At 40.7% G+C, this 14,844-nt stretch overlaps 1 protein-coding gene across 1 annotated transcript in view; it reads right to left on the bottom strand.

Moving 5' to 3' along the window:
- The window catches only part of cntn3a.2 (contactin 3a, tandem duplicate 2), a gene marked incomplete at both ends in the record, with an annotated part of 34,872 nt that overhangs the window by 1,956 nt on the left and 18,072 nt on the right, over positions 1-14,844 (bottom strand). Inside the window, 9 exons of the mRNA XM_083895635.1 lie at positions 558-726; positions 813-925; positions 1,144-1,330; positions 2,820-2,929; positions 3,382-3,616; positions 6,183-6,253; positions 6,399-6,548; positions 7,454-7,612; positions 12,545-12,662. Coding sequence (XP_083751761.1) covers positions 558-726; positions 813-925; positions 1,144-1,330; positions 2,820-2,929; positions 3,382-3,616; positions 6,183-6,253; positions 6,399-6,548; positions 7,454-7,612; positions 12,545-12,662 — 1,312 coding nt within the window. The remainder of the gene's footprint in view (positions 1-557; positions 727-812; positions 926-1,143; positions 1,331-2,819; positions 2,930-3,381; positions 3,617-6,182; positions 6,254-6,398; positions 6,549-7,453; positions 7,613-12,544; positions 12,663-14,844) is intronic.

Raw genomic sequence — 14,844 nt, 5'->3', positions numbered from 1 at the left:
TTCAACACAGAATATTAACAATGCAAATTAGCATTTAGAGCAGGGGAAGAGCCCCCCTGGTGTCCCACAGGACAGTAATAGCATCTAGTAAAAGAGGAAGTCAACCTCTGCGACAGAGATGGATTGTGCTGCATATTTCAGCAAACTATGGGATAGAGGAGCTCAACAGGGGAGTGATGATGAGTCAACGGAGGACAAAAATGTCCTTGTTAGGTTTAAAAAGTGTTAAGTGACTCTGATTGTAAAAGTGGATAAATAACAACAAAAACTGTGGTTTGAAAGATTGAGGCCCTCCTGAATTCATATTCAGGAATCTGCAGTTCGTCTCAGTTTCTCTGCGGAAACATAGTGGAATCAGCATATTTCCCTGCTACAGCTGAAGACAGAACACCTTGAAGCAAGTGTTTTTGTATTCCACCCAAGAAAGAGAATTGAAAAAAAACATCAAGATTCAGTCTGAAACTACAACTTGAAACAGAAATGATTACTTGAACTCAGTATTTTGTTTTTGCCCACATAACCACAGCAATTTGGTCGACCTTGAACTGCTGGCTTACTTAATTGGTGGATTCGTATGGGATCCGATGCCGGGCCGAGCCCTCCTTCGCTCACTGTCTGAATGTAGATGATGTAGTCATCATCTTCTTCCGGAAGGGTCAGCTCTGCTGTGGAATTGGCTGTTGTGAGCGTGTTTACCTCTTTGTGTCTCTGTCTCCTGTATGACAGCTGAATGGGGGAGCGAAACAAGGTGGTCAAGGCATTGTTAATATGAATAAGTAAATACATGGAGAGGGAAAAAAAGAAAACCTCACTTGGTAGCCTGTGACTTCACACTCAGATTCCATTGCCACCACGGACTCCCAGTAAAGAGATAGCTGAGAGCCAATTAGGGTCCATTCAACGTTTTGCGGAGGTTGGGCTGGGGCTGCATAATCAAAAGATTGTCTGTTAATCAGCATGGAAACACAATACTGTCACATCTTCATACTAAATTTGTCATTTTTCTCTGTTAAAAAAATGCAAACATGCCTATTTTAAAGTTCTATCATACGGAAAAAAAGACTTGATTCAAACTATTCCCTAGATTATTATCAGTGTGGACACAAAATCAAACCTCTGGAGCAGCATCTTCTTGCAACTTACGTGGCTTTTTTGTGGTGACATTGATTGCAGGGAGGAAGGGGCCGGTGCCTGCTGTGTTGAAGGCGCTGACTGTTAGGAAATACTGCGTGTTTCCTGCCAAGCCACTCACAGTGACCGACGTTTGGTTCCAAGGAACCCTTACTTTCCCCATGGTCTCTGGTTTAGTGTCATCTTCCCAGTAAACCACCTGTGTGGGTTGCAGAGAGCATGTTATCTGGGATGTAACTCTGTTATGTGGCTTGGGACTACACTCTTAGAAATAAAAGTGCTAAGTAGAACCATATAAGGTTCTTCGGCTTGTCCTCATAAGAGAACCCTTTTTGGTGCCAACCTTTTTTATAAAGGTTCCACCTGGAACCCTTTTAAAACCATTTATTCAGGAAAGGGGTTTTAAAGGATCTTACTGGAACCTTTCTTGGCAAAGGGTTTTTCAGAAGCAAATGGTTCCATGTAGAACATCAGCCCTTGTAGAAGGACCCTTTTGGAACCGTTATTTCTAAGAGTGTAGAGCAAAAATATGTGCAAAGTGTACTTTCTATCACTTGCATCATTTGTAGTTGTTTTTGAGGACCTGGAAAACATGTGGTGGTGTTGAGTCATGTAGTTTTACAATTCTTGTTGTGGTTACGTTTCACTGTTGTTTTTGTTGTTTTGCTGTTGTTCAAAAATCAGAAAGACGGCACAAAAGGGCAGAAATTAACCTTTAGTTTTCCCCGGCTGCGACATCTATAGATTTTCCGATAAATCAATTAACAATCGGATCAATAATATGACAGAAATAAAATAAAGAAAATGTTAATTACAATTTCCCAGAGACCGAGTTGATGTTATGGCCAATCAACAATCAAAATCCTCAACGTATTGACAGTTAAAATCATCAATATTAACAACAAATGTTCTTTTCCAGCACTACAGCGCGCTGATAAATCCCCATCCAAGTGGTTTTAGACTTGGATCAAAGTGGAATGTAACATCTAACTAAAAATATGCATTTAGAGTGATATCTGCGATTTTGTTCACATCTTGTTTTCTGTGATTTTGTTGTCATTATTCAGTGTTTGCTGATGCTGACATTACTGAGGCAGCTCAGATGGAAAACTGGGACAAAAAAAAACTTTACTTTGGCACATGAAAATATTGAGACATCTTTGAGCAAAAGGAACAACAACACGCTACATTAAAGCCCGATTATTCAGTCTGAAGCAAACAGACAAAGCAATTTGGGTGTCCCAGTTTTTGAAGGTAAGAGAGAACGCAATCTCTCTGCAAATTAATACTTTAATAGTCCTAATTTATTTGGAGAACAATGACGAGACTTAAGATCCATTCCCGTGGTGCAGCTCTGTTATCAATCGTAGGCAGTTTTCAGAAACAGCTCCTCGTGTGATATTATGCACTTCCTCTTGCTACTCTGACGTGATATCTGGAATAGTATAACAGCACAGTTTATAACGAGGCTCGTCGCCGATATCCCACAACCATTTTGCAAACATTAAAGCAACATGGACATGTTTTCTCCCACGTTGGCAGTAAGAACTGTATAATCTTGGCTAAAAAACAGATATTTGTGCGACGACACAAAGTTCGGGAAAGTGAGGTCACAGCGGGGTCGATGATAGGCGTTTGAATTTGTGTTGTGTGCGATTTCTATTTCCATTTCAAATAGTAAGATGTACCTCATAGCCCAGAACCCTTTCAGGGGTGAAGGAGAGCGCCTGCCAATTCACCTCAATCTCAGAGGCTGAGACACTTCTGGCCCAAACGCCTGCTGGCATCCCACTTGGCTCTGAAAACAGACAAGAGGAGACTGAGCACTGCTGCTCGGGCACACACACACACACACACACAGAACAAATCTCTTCCATTGTTACATTTACAAACGGCAGAGCACTCTTGTTCTCTGCTTGGGTGAACCATAGCACACTGGTGCTGTTGGAGAACAACAGACACCCCACTACACGCTGACCTGCTCTCAGCATGTTGAGAAGGACCACAGATCTAAATGCCAACTGATTTTTCACAATGGCGCGACCATTCAGAAGAGCGGCGATATTTAGAGGCACTCGGCGTGTCCTCACATGAATGTGCTCCGTTTTGTAAACAGTTTTATTTCAAAACAGGTTTCGAGCACTTTCATGTCGATGCAATAAAACCATTTCCATGATCTTTGTCCTTTTGAAGAAAAGGAAAAAATCTTTGTAACTTTGAAAACATCCCACTCGCATTCATCCCCCGTACCTATCTCTGCAGAGTAGATGGTGACCACCGGGCTGAAGGGACCCTGTCCTTTGCTGTTGTAAGTGCCAACCTTGACATGAAACGGAGAGAAGGGCGTGATGCTGTCGTTGCGGTACACGTAGCGCGCCGCTCCGGGGGCAGAGGTGGCCACGTGGGTCCAGCTGACTTCTCCGAAGGCACGGAAAGCAATGATGTAACCAAAGCTCTCACCATTCTGTAGTTCTTCGGGGACAGGCTGAGAGTGAAACACAAAACTATAGTGATATTAAAACATATACAAAAACCACTCACGTTCACCCCGCCGCTGGGCTGACACAATCACCACCCGCTCTCATGACGCCCAAAGAAGCACATGACCCACAAATTGCTTTTGTGACCCACCTGACGAAATGAAATGAGCAGTAAAATGCCATTAAAAGGAAGAAAAAAGGAAAAAAAAACTAAACTCATTACAGACAGAGCGTCCGTGCAGCTTTTAAAAATCTGAACTTATTTCTGTATTTAATGAAATGAGAATAATTCAAATAAGGAGATAGCTTTAGCCGCCTAATGACTTCTGCAATATCTGTGTGTTTTTTTTCAGCTCTGCGGTTTATTTCAACAACAGCAGTAATTCACCACAGATCCAAGCCTGACAGCTTGACTGTTGTTCCTTGTTTATATATTGTTGGTGGCTTTCATGCAGACTCTTTAAAGGGAAATTTTTTCAGTCTGGGCTCTAAGTTTATAAATACGGCTGTGTTAGTATGTGACGGTGCTCCAGCGATGTTGCCATTAACTGGTGAAAATAAGTAGACATACCGTAGAATGTCACGGCTGACCCCTTAGGATTAGATTATATCCACTGCCACCATGTCACAGCTGTCGGCTGAATCTATCACTTTGACCGATTCCGCGTTTCCACGACATGGTTCCAGCTCGCCTTGCCCTGCCTCGCAACGGCTCGCCTCTACACGGTTTCCATTACAACAGTACCTCCTCAACGAGGGTCGGGGTCATCACAGGACGGCTTAGAATCACGTTATTGAGACTTTATGAATCAGAATACTTTATTTTCCCCCCCTGGGGGGAAATTTGTCATTATACAGTACAGGTACCATTCAACGAGTCGTTCTCTTCGCAAGAGAGCTCTGGGCCGCCGCAAACTGGTGCGCCGCCGATTAGGAAGGAACATTTAGACATTTCACTGGTAATTGTTGGATACTAACCCACATTTCGTTAAAAGGGACATTTTTGAACTTTTGAATGATTTTAATACTTATATGTGGAAATATGGCCCTATGAGTAGGCAAAGTGTATAAAAAAGATGACTCAGTCATGTTTTTGTGGTCCGCCTCAGTCTAAGTACAGAAGATGAAACACGCAATGTTGACTTCCGTAGGGTATCTGACATCAGACTGATACATTCCTGAAATTGTTGTGTGGGGCGGATCTCCAATTTGTCCCTAAAAAAACGCGGGGTTAGAGTTAGTGCAGGCGAGAGCAATCCAGAAGAGCGGAAGTCCACAAAGTGTCCTATTCTTGACTGCAGCACAGAGTTCTACACAAACTTTCAGCCTCAGAGGATTTACGTGTCCAGTGGATACATTTTATATATGACAAACAAACGATCGCTTTTCCAAATGCTGTTAGCTGCTGGAGCCTCAGTGACGCTGACAGGCACTCAAAACCGAGCGTTCTGAACAGGGCTGTTTTGGCAGGGTGATTGAACTGCTGTGATGCTTCATCCTTGTGGTATTTTGACCAAAGCATGTCACAGACATGTTCATTAGGACACCAGGGAACTACGCTAACTTGTAGAAATAGGGTATAATATGTCTATGGTTTTTTTTGGCTTTGTTTGGTTTGATTATTGTGTCGGATGTCTCTTTCTGTGACGGCACTCTGACCAATCAGTGCACGGCAGTCTGACGACGTTACGGATAGCAGAGGTGGAAAGTAACGAAATACATTTACTCAAGTTACTGTATTGAATACTTTTTTTGTGTATTTTGTATTTTTTAAGTCGTTTTAAAATCAGGATTTGGTATTTTACTTGAGTACGTATTGACTCAAGTATTGTACTTCATAAATCCTATCCGTTACTGATTAAAAATAAAAATTCAGCACAATGAAGACCTACAGGGGGAAAATATACACCAGAACCAGACGAATGATGATGTGATTATACGAATGTGAACACGTGCCAAAAGTGACGTAATATCCTGTGTCGCGCCGGGCGCGTGAGCTCCAAAATAGTTTTGGATTTCTCACCCCTTGTCATATTTCTACTACCCTCACAAACCCTCACCCACGCAAAGTAACTAAGTAACTTTTACTTAAAGTACATTTCAAATGAACTACTTTTTACTTCTACTTGAGTAATATTTCATCAAAGTACTGGTACTTTTACTTGAGTACAATATTTTAGTACTTTTTCCACCTCTGACGGATAGTACCTACTCAGCTCGCTTGGAACATCCTAAAAAAAAAGTACCTGGTACCAGATAATATGCTAGTGGAAACGCAACTTAACCGTGCTGTGCCAAGGCAAGGCGAGCCGGTGGAAACACGCCATTATAAACAAAGGTCTTGAATTTCCCATTTAACTAAGAGTATTATTTGTACAAGAAGAGCACTATTACAACAACTGCAGCTCCAGGCATCACTTGACCCAGAGCATTTATGACAGCTGCAGGAACAAACAGGAGCAGGACCTTTTATTTAACAAGAAATATTTAGCATTTCATTCAAGAATATGAAAAAAAAACTAATTGCAGCCACTCTGAGGTAGAGACTGTAACATAAGACTGTTGACTTACCTCCCATGTGATGACCAGTTCAGACCTGCTCCCTCCTCCTCCACCGACATCACCCGGCGCTGCATCGGGAACTACACAACACAGAGCTTAATCACACCTTTGGAGAGGATATAGGGAGGCTTCTCCAAATTGTACAGGAAGTAACAGAGGTATAATAGGTGATGATGATAGTTTGATTTATGTACATCTAATTGAACCAGAGGAAATTCACTCCACCTGCATCCTCTGTGCGGGTCTTGACAGACACCGGACTGGGCTCCCCGACACCAACACTGTTCTTGGCCAAAACCCGAAACTCATACTCCACCCAGGCGTTGAGATCCACCACAGTGGCCGTCAGTGTGTTCCCATCAATTACCTCAGGGACTTGGGTGAAAAAAAACAAAAAAACAAATACTTAACAACAGAGGAAAAAAACAGATTATGTGAAATTATAATAAAGCAGCATTAGGCATATTTATGGCATTATAAATGAAAAAAGACACGCAATCAATCTTAAGCAACACAGACTGGTCCACAATCGAATTGACATTTGGGTTAATCCTTACAGCCAACGTGTTTCTCATTTATTATAATTTTTTAATTTCATCTAATATTAATAATAGCAGCTTTAATAAGCCTGGGTTCTTTTTTTTCTTTTAATTTTCCATTTCTTTGCGGACTGTTACTACTGCGCGTCATATTATTATTATTTATTCCACAGATAGGCACGACACTGTGTATATATATGATTTGTAAAATATGTCACTTTATTCTATTTCTATTGCCTTTTTTGACAATAGGCAACAAATAAAAATAATAAAAGAAGTCCAATTACCCAAATCTTTTACATGGGGACCCAGTTTTTTTTTTTTTTTTTTACATGAAAAAGCATCATGACCCAATTCATATTAAAATTCATAACAAGGCCATGTTTGAGGATTACTGTGTATATATGTATATGTAAGACTGGAAATTATTCAGCTAATTTATCTGGCGCCCCCCAAAAAAATTCTCCCGCATCTAATCTGTGGGTCCTGACCCAGTCTCTGAGAATGACTGATCTACAGTATCTGTCAAATTAGTAGAACCAAAACCACACATTTCTGCTTTAAAACCCATTTGGGAAATGCATTTGTCCAAAGAAACGTGCAGCGTCTGCTTTCCTACTCCTCAACCTCCTTGCTGTAGCGGGGGGGCGGGTGAGAAATAGGGAGTATTTCCCTGCAGGGCTTCATGAATTATCATCGTAACGGCGCATGAAAAAAATTCATTCTTTAAGTGCTGCCTACCAGTGTTAACCCTCTGCCAGCCCACAGTGAAGGGAGTCCTGGTCTGTATGAGGTAGTCGGTGATGGGGCTTCCGTTGTCTCTGCCGGGGCTCCAGGTCAGCTGGGCTGTGCTGTCTGTCACCTCCTCCACAGTCACTGAGTCGGGTGGGCTGGGGGGGCCTGGCTCAATCAAAGGAATGGACACAGTGAGGTTCTCGCAGATGGGATTACGGAGTTTATGTGTACACTCACACAAACCTGAAAAGCATATATATATATATATATATATATATATATATATATATATATATATATATATATATATATATATATATATATATATATATATATATATATATATATATATATATATATATATATATTTATACATACATACATATATATGCATACATATATATATATATATGTATGTGCATGTGCAATTTCCTCCATTTCCTCCTAAATTTAAGTGCAATAAGAAACGAGGGCAATGGGTAATTCATTTCGAGCATCTTTAAAAATCTATGTGCAATACAATTCTTCAGCACCAGTCACTTTACATTTTGGTCCCTTAACCATCCTGAAAATCACAGTGCAAACTTCCTTATTTCCCTGACTGTGTCACATATTTTAAATAGTTAGTAGTCTGTCCCAGTTAACTGGAATCACAGCCTACGCTGCCTCTTTCTTATTTGTTGTTTTTTTGTTTTTCCCTTCTTACGTACGTACAATTTGGCTTATTCCATCAGCCTGCCAAGCGGCTACATATGTAAATAAGCACATAATCTGGCATTTCACACGTTGATGTTCATTAATGTGCAACCAGCCTACTCAAAATAAATGAATAAATGAATCTAGATGAAGTCAGATTCATCCTCAGTCTGCAGCTCAGAACACCAAAGCCTCTATTTTGAAATCAATGGCAAAAGCAAAACGTTAATTTAAGATTTATCTACCAACATTCACCCGACTTGTAATCCTTCCCTTTCCGTGGTCCTCCCGGTAAGTGATCGATGAAATGGTAGATGTAAGCAGATGCCGGGAGTCAAATTAAAAGGTAAAAGATGAAAAAAGACCAGAGTTCTATCATTTATTTTCATTATTCGGCCAATTAAGTGGTGTGATGGTTTACTTTGGCCTCATCCACTGTTTGCTGTTCTAATGAAGGTGTCAGCTCATCAGAAATAATAGACCACTGGAGAGCTGTGAGAAAGGCCGCAGAATAATAACGCCCTCAGCTCTGCTCACTCTCCTCGCTGGCTCTGAAGTGGTTTCTAATTCGGGAATACAACGATATAAATTATTAAAGCGTGAAATGATTATTTTAATAAACGACCAATGCGCTTAAATCACACAGAACTGATTTTGTATTTATGATTTAAGTGCAGTTTGTTATTGTTAGTATAAATGCAAATGTAAATACTTCGGCGTGTGTTCAGCATTATTTATTTTTTATTTTTTTACATCAGTCTCAAATGAGCTGCACTCAAACATTTGGCCTTCAAGCACCGACTTTACAGATATTGATCTTTGTAAAACTCATTAGCAGCTCTTAATAAAAAAATAAAAAAAAAGAAACTTTAAAACACAGACATCATTAAACATAAAGCAGTCTTGGAGCAAAGAATCAAGGATCAATTCCCTTTTCCTCTTAATTATATTTCATTGGCTGAGGCAAAATAGTGCTGTCAGTGTCTTGGGGGTGTTGGAATAATCTGTGATTAATATGGACAGACTGTTTGGGCTTTTATTGAGAACATGGCACGGCGTAAATGAATATATGGCTGTATTATCATTAAGAACCCTTTTAGACACACTCGTATTGTTCTGATGTGGAGTGAATATTAGCCTGTCGGAGCAGAAGGGAATGAAAAATGACGTACGGTTGTACAGTGTTGTATTAGCAGTGTTGCACTGAGGTGTATTTTAAACCACATAGTGTCGAACCAGGATGATCAACGATGATGATGCAGCTGTCAAACGAGCACCAAGTGCTCACCAAGTGGTTTTCCACACTAACGACAACGATGCTGTCTGTATGACGTGACCTTCTCTGTAACCACTTAAGTGTTTGGGAAACATCATGGAGTGGAATCCAAAAACCGCAGTGGTAAAAAAAAAAAACCCACAACAAAACAAACAACAAACCAGATTGATCACTCAAAAGTCTCAGTGTCAGGAGCAATTGTCGGTATTGACCTTCAATGCTGTGAGAGGAGCAGAGTAAAAGCGTGGCAATCACATCCAGCAGAATTACTGAGCCACTGTCACCAGCTAATATCACACAATTACAATGATGTGTTTATGGCCTATAATATCAATAGCTGCCATGATTGTGATCCTAATCTTAAATGTCAACACAGTGTACGAAACATATACAGACCGTGTTGACACTGTTCCTGCCGCTCGCTCTGATACGACCGTAATCGTAATGAGTCGTGCATTATTCACACTGTTGTCCTAACATTAAAACTGCATTCTGAAGCAGATGTTAAGAGCAGCCACAGAAAGACGCTAGGACTAAATGTTTTTTTTTTTTCTCTCACCTCGGAGGACAGTTTTCAGCTCGGAGAGATTTCTCCATCTCAAAAGAAATGGTCGGTGAATGTAAAATGTTGTAGTGGCTTTGAAATAACAAACAAACATCTGAATCCAGTGTCGTCAGCACTTTGAGATAATCCGCGCAACATGGAACAGTTTTCTTTTTCGTCTGGAAAGATGAAAATGTGCCCGTTCCAAGGACAGAGGCACTCACAGCACTTTTTTATTTGTGTGGGTTAATTTCTGTTTTTTTTTTTTTCCACAAATTGTATTCATTTGCACCTCCTTACTAACATATTATCTTGTTCAAATTAAATTAAATTACAGAAGATATGGGTAATGCGGTACAAATTACTAGACTGCAATTATATATCAGTTAAAAAAAAGAGGGTAAAAGTAGTTGAAATTCTACCAGATAAAAAAATATAAAGTGATGCATCCATACTGATCTGTAATAACAGATCACGGTCACTTTTACGTTTGATCATTTAAGTGCTTTTGGCTGATAATTAGGGCTGCAACTGAAGATACATTTCAGTTTATTCATTAACACTAGAACTACCAAGGGCAGTTGATTTTTGTAGGGTGATAACTTTGTTGAATTTAAACATATGAGACCACGGGTCCCTGACTTTTCCTAAATATGTGTATGTATTGTTTTAACAAGGTTAAATTATCAAAACAACAAAAACGCAAAAAATGTTCTGGTCATGTCTACCTTTAACTACCATAGCCGTCAATTTGACGGTACGTGTTATAAATCATGTCACATGTCTATTTTTGGATACTGACCCCGCCCCTTGAAGATGTCACCGTAACTACTGGTAGCTTGGTTGTAAACTAGCATAAACAAAACAACTAATGATGACTTCAAGAAGGAAAATTAATGTCCAAGAGGCATTAGCTCTATTAGCTCAGATCATGAATGAGGCCGAGTATGACGGAGAGATGCAGCTTCAGGGATAGAGTGGTCCGTTGGATCGTCTGACGTCTTTTTTCTGTTTCCTCATATTTACTCACCTTTATTCACATTACATATCTATTTACGTTCAGTTTGTACTTTGATTATCGAAATGATGTGCATGAGTATAAGTATGAGTAGTCAAAATGACTGCCCTTGGTAGTTCTAGTAATTCCCGGTAGTTCGAAAGCAGAAAATGGTGTAAAATGTTAATCTGTGTTTCACCAAAGCACAAAATAAGAACATCTTCAAACCAGTTTACTGTCAAAGGAGAATTTGTCCTCCCCCAATCTTACTTTATAATGCTTTAGTTCTAGTGAAAAGACTGGGGGAAGGGAACATGTATGTTGGCTGTACACGCTTAGCATGGTGCAGATCATTGTCGTTCACCCGTGCTCTTCATGGGTCATGAGTCTAACAGAAGCGGAATGGGATGGAAATAACGACTGCTCAGCAACTAATTGACATGTGGCCACAGTCCGTCGGGTTAGACTGAATCTTTACCTGCCGCGACTTGTTTTTGCTTTGCCTCCCTCAACATTTAAAGCCCTTTGATCCAACGAGCAACGAGACACTCACGACAGCTGCCGTGAGCAGGGCGTGTAAATAATGCACAGCCTGAGTCATCAACAAGTTTCTCTCCAGTCAATGAGCAGGGCAATCCATTCCCAGGGCCTTGATATTGCTTCAAGTCGAAAGACGATTTCCTCTTAGTCGTCAGCCAGTTGGAAAGGAGGGCTTATTAATGCCATTTGCCTTTAGAGATCTTCAACATGCCAAAGTGAATCACCGCAGAGTATCTTTAAAAGACAACAGATATGGATCCAACCTTTTCAAATCCTGACATCAAAATCATCCCTCACCTCATCTGACATTTAACATATGTTGTGTCAATTTGCTGGGCTATTTGGCGTATCGATCAAAGCCAGAAACATCCGACCTCTCAATCTGCACACAATCCAAAACCTGACACTCCCTGAAACACGATCGCCAAAGTTGTTCTGTTTTTGTTTCTGCCCCGAACGTAGCTCCCAATAACCGTGTCTCTCAGGAGCCATACATACTGCACGAGTGAGCGCAGACAGGCATCTAAACATTCATCTGTCAAGTTCATTGCAGCAACACTGAAAATTGTACATTTAAATTGGAAAGGGGGGGAGGGGGTGGGGAAGAAGAAATCTCATATTTTTTTTATGATTTCACACAGTCTGCTCAAGTTCTTTACTTGCGCTATTGTCCCTGAGTGCAATATAAAAGAAAGGCAAACCTCTTCTGTTCGATATAATCACGCGACTACTAGAAATAAGAAAGACATAAAAAAGAGACTTCTGGTGATATCGAGAATGATTTTCATCGGGTTATGAGTCTGCATTCACAGGCTCAAACAAAACCCATTTGATTTTAAACGACGACGAGAACATAACGTATAATAATTTTTTCTTGTTGTCAGTAAAGCCCCCCCCCCCCAAATGTTTCCCTACCACAGCCTTGTTGAATAATTTGTCTGGTTTACAGTCAAATCTGGATTATTTCCTCCATTTCAACAATACTGCCCGTACAAAGCCATGTTATAATTGGTGACTGCAGAGTATAAAAGGAGGCGTTCTTACCTTTCACAATCAATACAGCCACAGCTGACAGGCTCTCCACGTCTGTGTCCACCACACAGATATATTTGCCGGCATGGTAAAGCTGAATGTTTCTGATCATCAGATCTCCTGCTGTTCTCTACCAAGGAGGAAAGAAAGCCTTATGTAACATGAAAAGACAGCAGACCTAGTGACAGCTTATTAAAACATTTAGTGGAGCACGCTTACGGCGCCACAGCAGTTTCCGACACGTGGGGAAAACCTGGTCTGTTTTTAACCCATCGACGACGGGAAAGCGTCGCCGCATTTCTACCATTGACGCCGGGAGAGCGACTGCGCATTTTACTCTACCGGTAAATCGGATACTTCAATTTTCGGGGGGTATAAGGGTTCCTCGCGACATTGTTTTGAAATTCGTCAAAAAGCGAGTTTCGTCTTCGATGACGTCATCACTGATAACTTCGAAAGCGGCGAACGAATCGACCCGGATTTATGGTTAAGACATAATTATGTTTGAAGACGACGAGGTCGGCGATAACGACGATAAATACCACCGTAATCGACGGAGTGTTTACAACCGCGCAGCAGGGGTGACAGTGGATTTACCTGCAGATGCCACAGCGCTGTAAGCATCATCACTGTCACTGTTACTGTATTACATTCTTCACACTCCATCAGGACTAAATCAAGGCACTGACACAAGTTGATATTACTTTATTTTCTTACTGTTTTTTAATTGAAAATAGTTTACTTTTACATTTTTGTATCTAAATAAACTAAATTTCACAGGAAAGCCACAGGTGTGAGCTCTCAAATACTCTTTGAATTGTGTTCCTATATCTGCTACAGAGGCTGAGAAGTCAGTCATTTAGTAGGCATTGAAGCTCAGGTTTTAGAGACATTTTTTTCCAGGCGCTTCAGGCCTTAATAGGTTAAAAGACATTTTAAATCGAAGATTTTTTCCCACACTATATACTGTATATCTTGACTCTTCTTATGGACCCAGAGCCGTAAAAGCAAATGCAGTGAAACATTTCAGAATGTGAGAGAACCTACAGATGTTCAAGCTCAGATGGAAAGGATCACAAAAAGTGCGAGCAGCAAAGAGAGTCTTTTGTGAGCGACAAGGCCTCTGCTATTTCGCTCGCATTTTTGAGAGGTCATCGCCATGACCTTGGAGACCTGTAGCGAGGAACTACACGCATAGTTCAGCTGCGTGGTTTTTGCTTGACGTGAAAGGGGGGAAAAGAAAAATGGACCTTCGAGAATCTCATCTGAAAGGACACCTGTAAGTGGCAAATGGAACATTAGTGGTGAAATTCTTCTCTTGGCATTGGCTGAGAAATGTGGCAGTTGAGCCGGCATGGTTTAATGACGGGAATGAAATTCCTCAAGTAAAGTTCATAATGCCTTTAGATTGGGCACATTGTAGCATTTCTAGGCAAGGAGTCTCTTCAGATAAGAACATTGTCACACACTGAATGAATCAGTCATTTTAAAAGGGGTTTGAGTGTGTTCTCAAAGTGTTTTGGCATTTCTGCCACGCTTTCATTCCTTTAAACGATGACACCTTGAATAGTGTTCATTCCCTTTTTTGTTATGCCGCGCTGTGCAGCAGACCACTGTATGTTGAAGTGGGCAGACCAAGTATTAAAAAAATAGATTACTTCAAACCTGTCACAATGGCTGTTACCCATAACATATTGTCCACATCGTAATTTTTAAGCTGGAAGCGTATTTTGACACCAACTAGGGATACCTAGTATTCTTTCTGATACCGATATCAGTCCGATTGCAGTCTCTTCAGGCTTTTCAAACCATGAAGCTGTAAACATCACATTTGTGCCATAATTCTCCAACTGTGTAATAAACATCCTTCTCCAATAAAGGAGAATTAAACAGCCCACAACATGACTCAGCTAAAATGCTGCTGCTGATTCTTATTTATATATTTACAGACTGTGCTTAGTGAAACATGCATGGGACTCAGCTCATCCCTAAAAACCAACATACGATTGGAGAGTTATGCCGTCTTTCTATCAATTCCCCATCATGCTACCTATGTTGCTGACACAGCCACCGGGCACAGCGCACATCCCGACTACCAAGTACTACCAGGTACTGTTCTCAGTCTGAGGGCTTTACAGTTCCAAACCCTACCATACTGTGCCATAATGGAAACACGGCTTTATAGGACCTGAACAGTCTAACAGCACTTTCTTTCACAGGTTCAAACAGCCTAAAATGCCTCCAAAGAATAACAGGAAAGGAAAAAATAATAATGCAAACTGTGACAATAAATCCACCCAATCTCTCTCACA

This window comes from Microchirus variegatus, assembly GCF_963457635.1.
Source record: "Microchirus variegatus genome assembly, chromosome: 9".
Classification (NCBI taxonomy): Eukaryota; Metazoa; Chordata; class Actinopteri; order Pleuronectiformes; family Soleidae; genus Microchirus; species Microchirus variegatus.
This window is presented reverse-complemented; position numbering and strand designations above follow the sequence as displayed.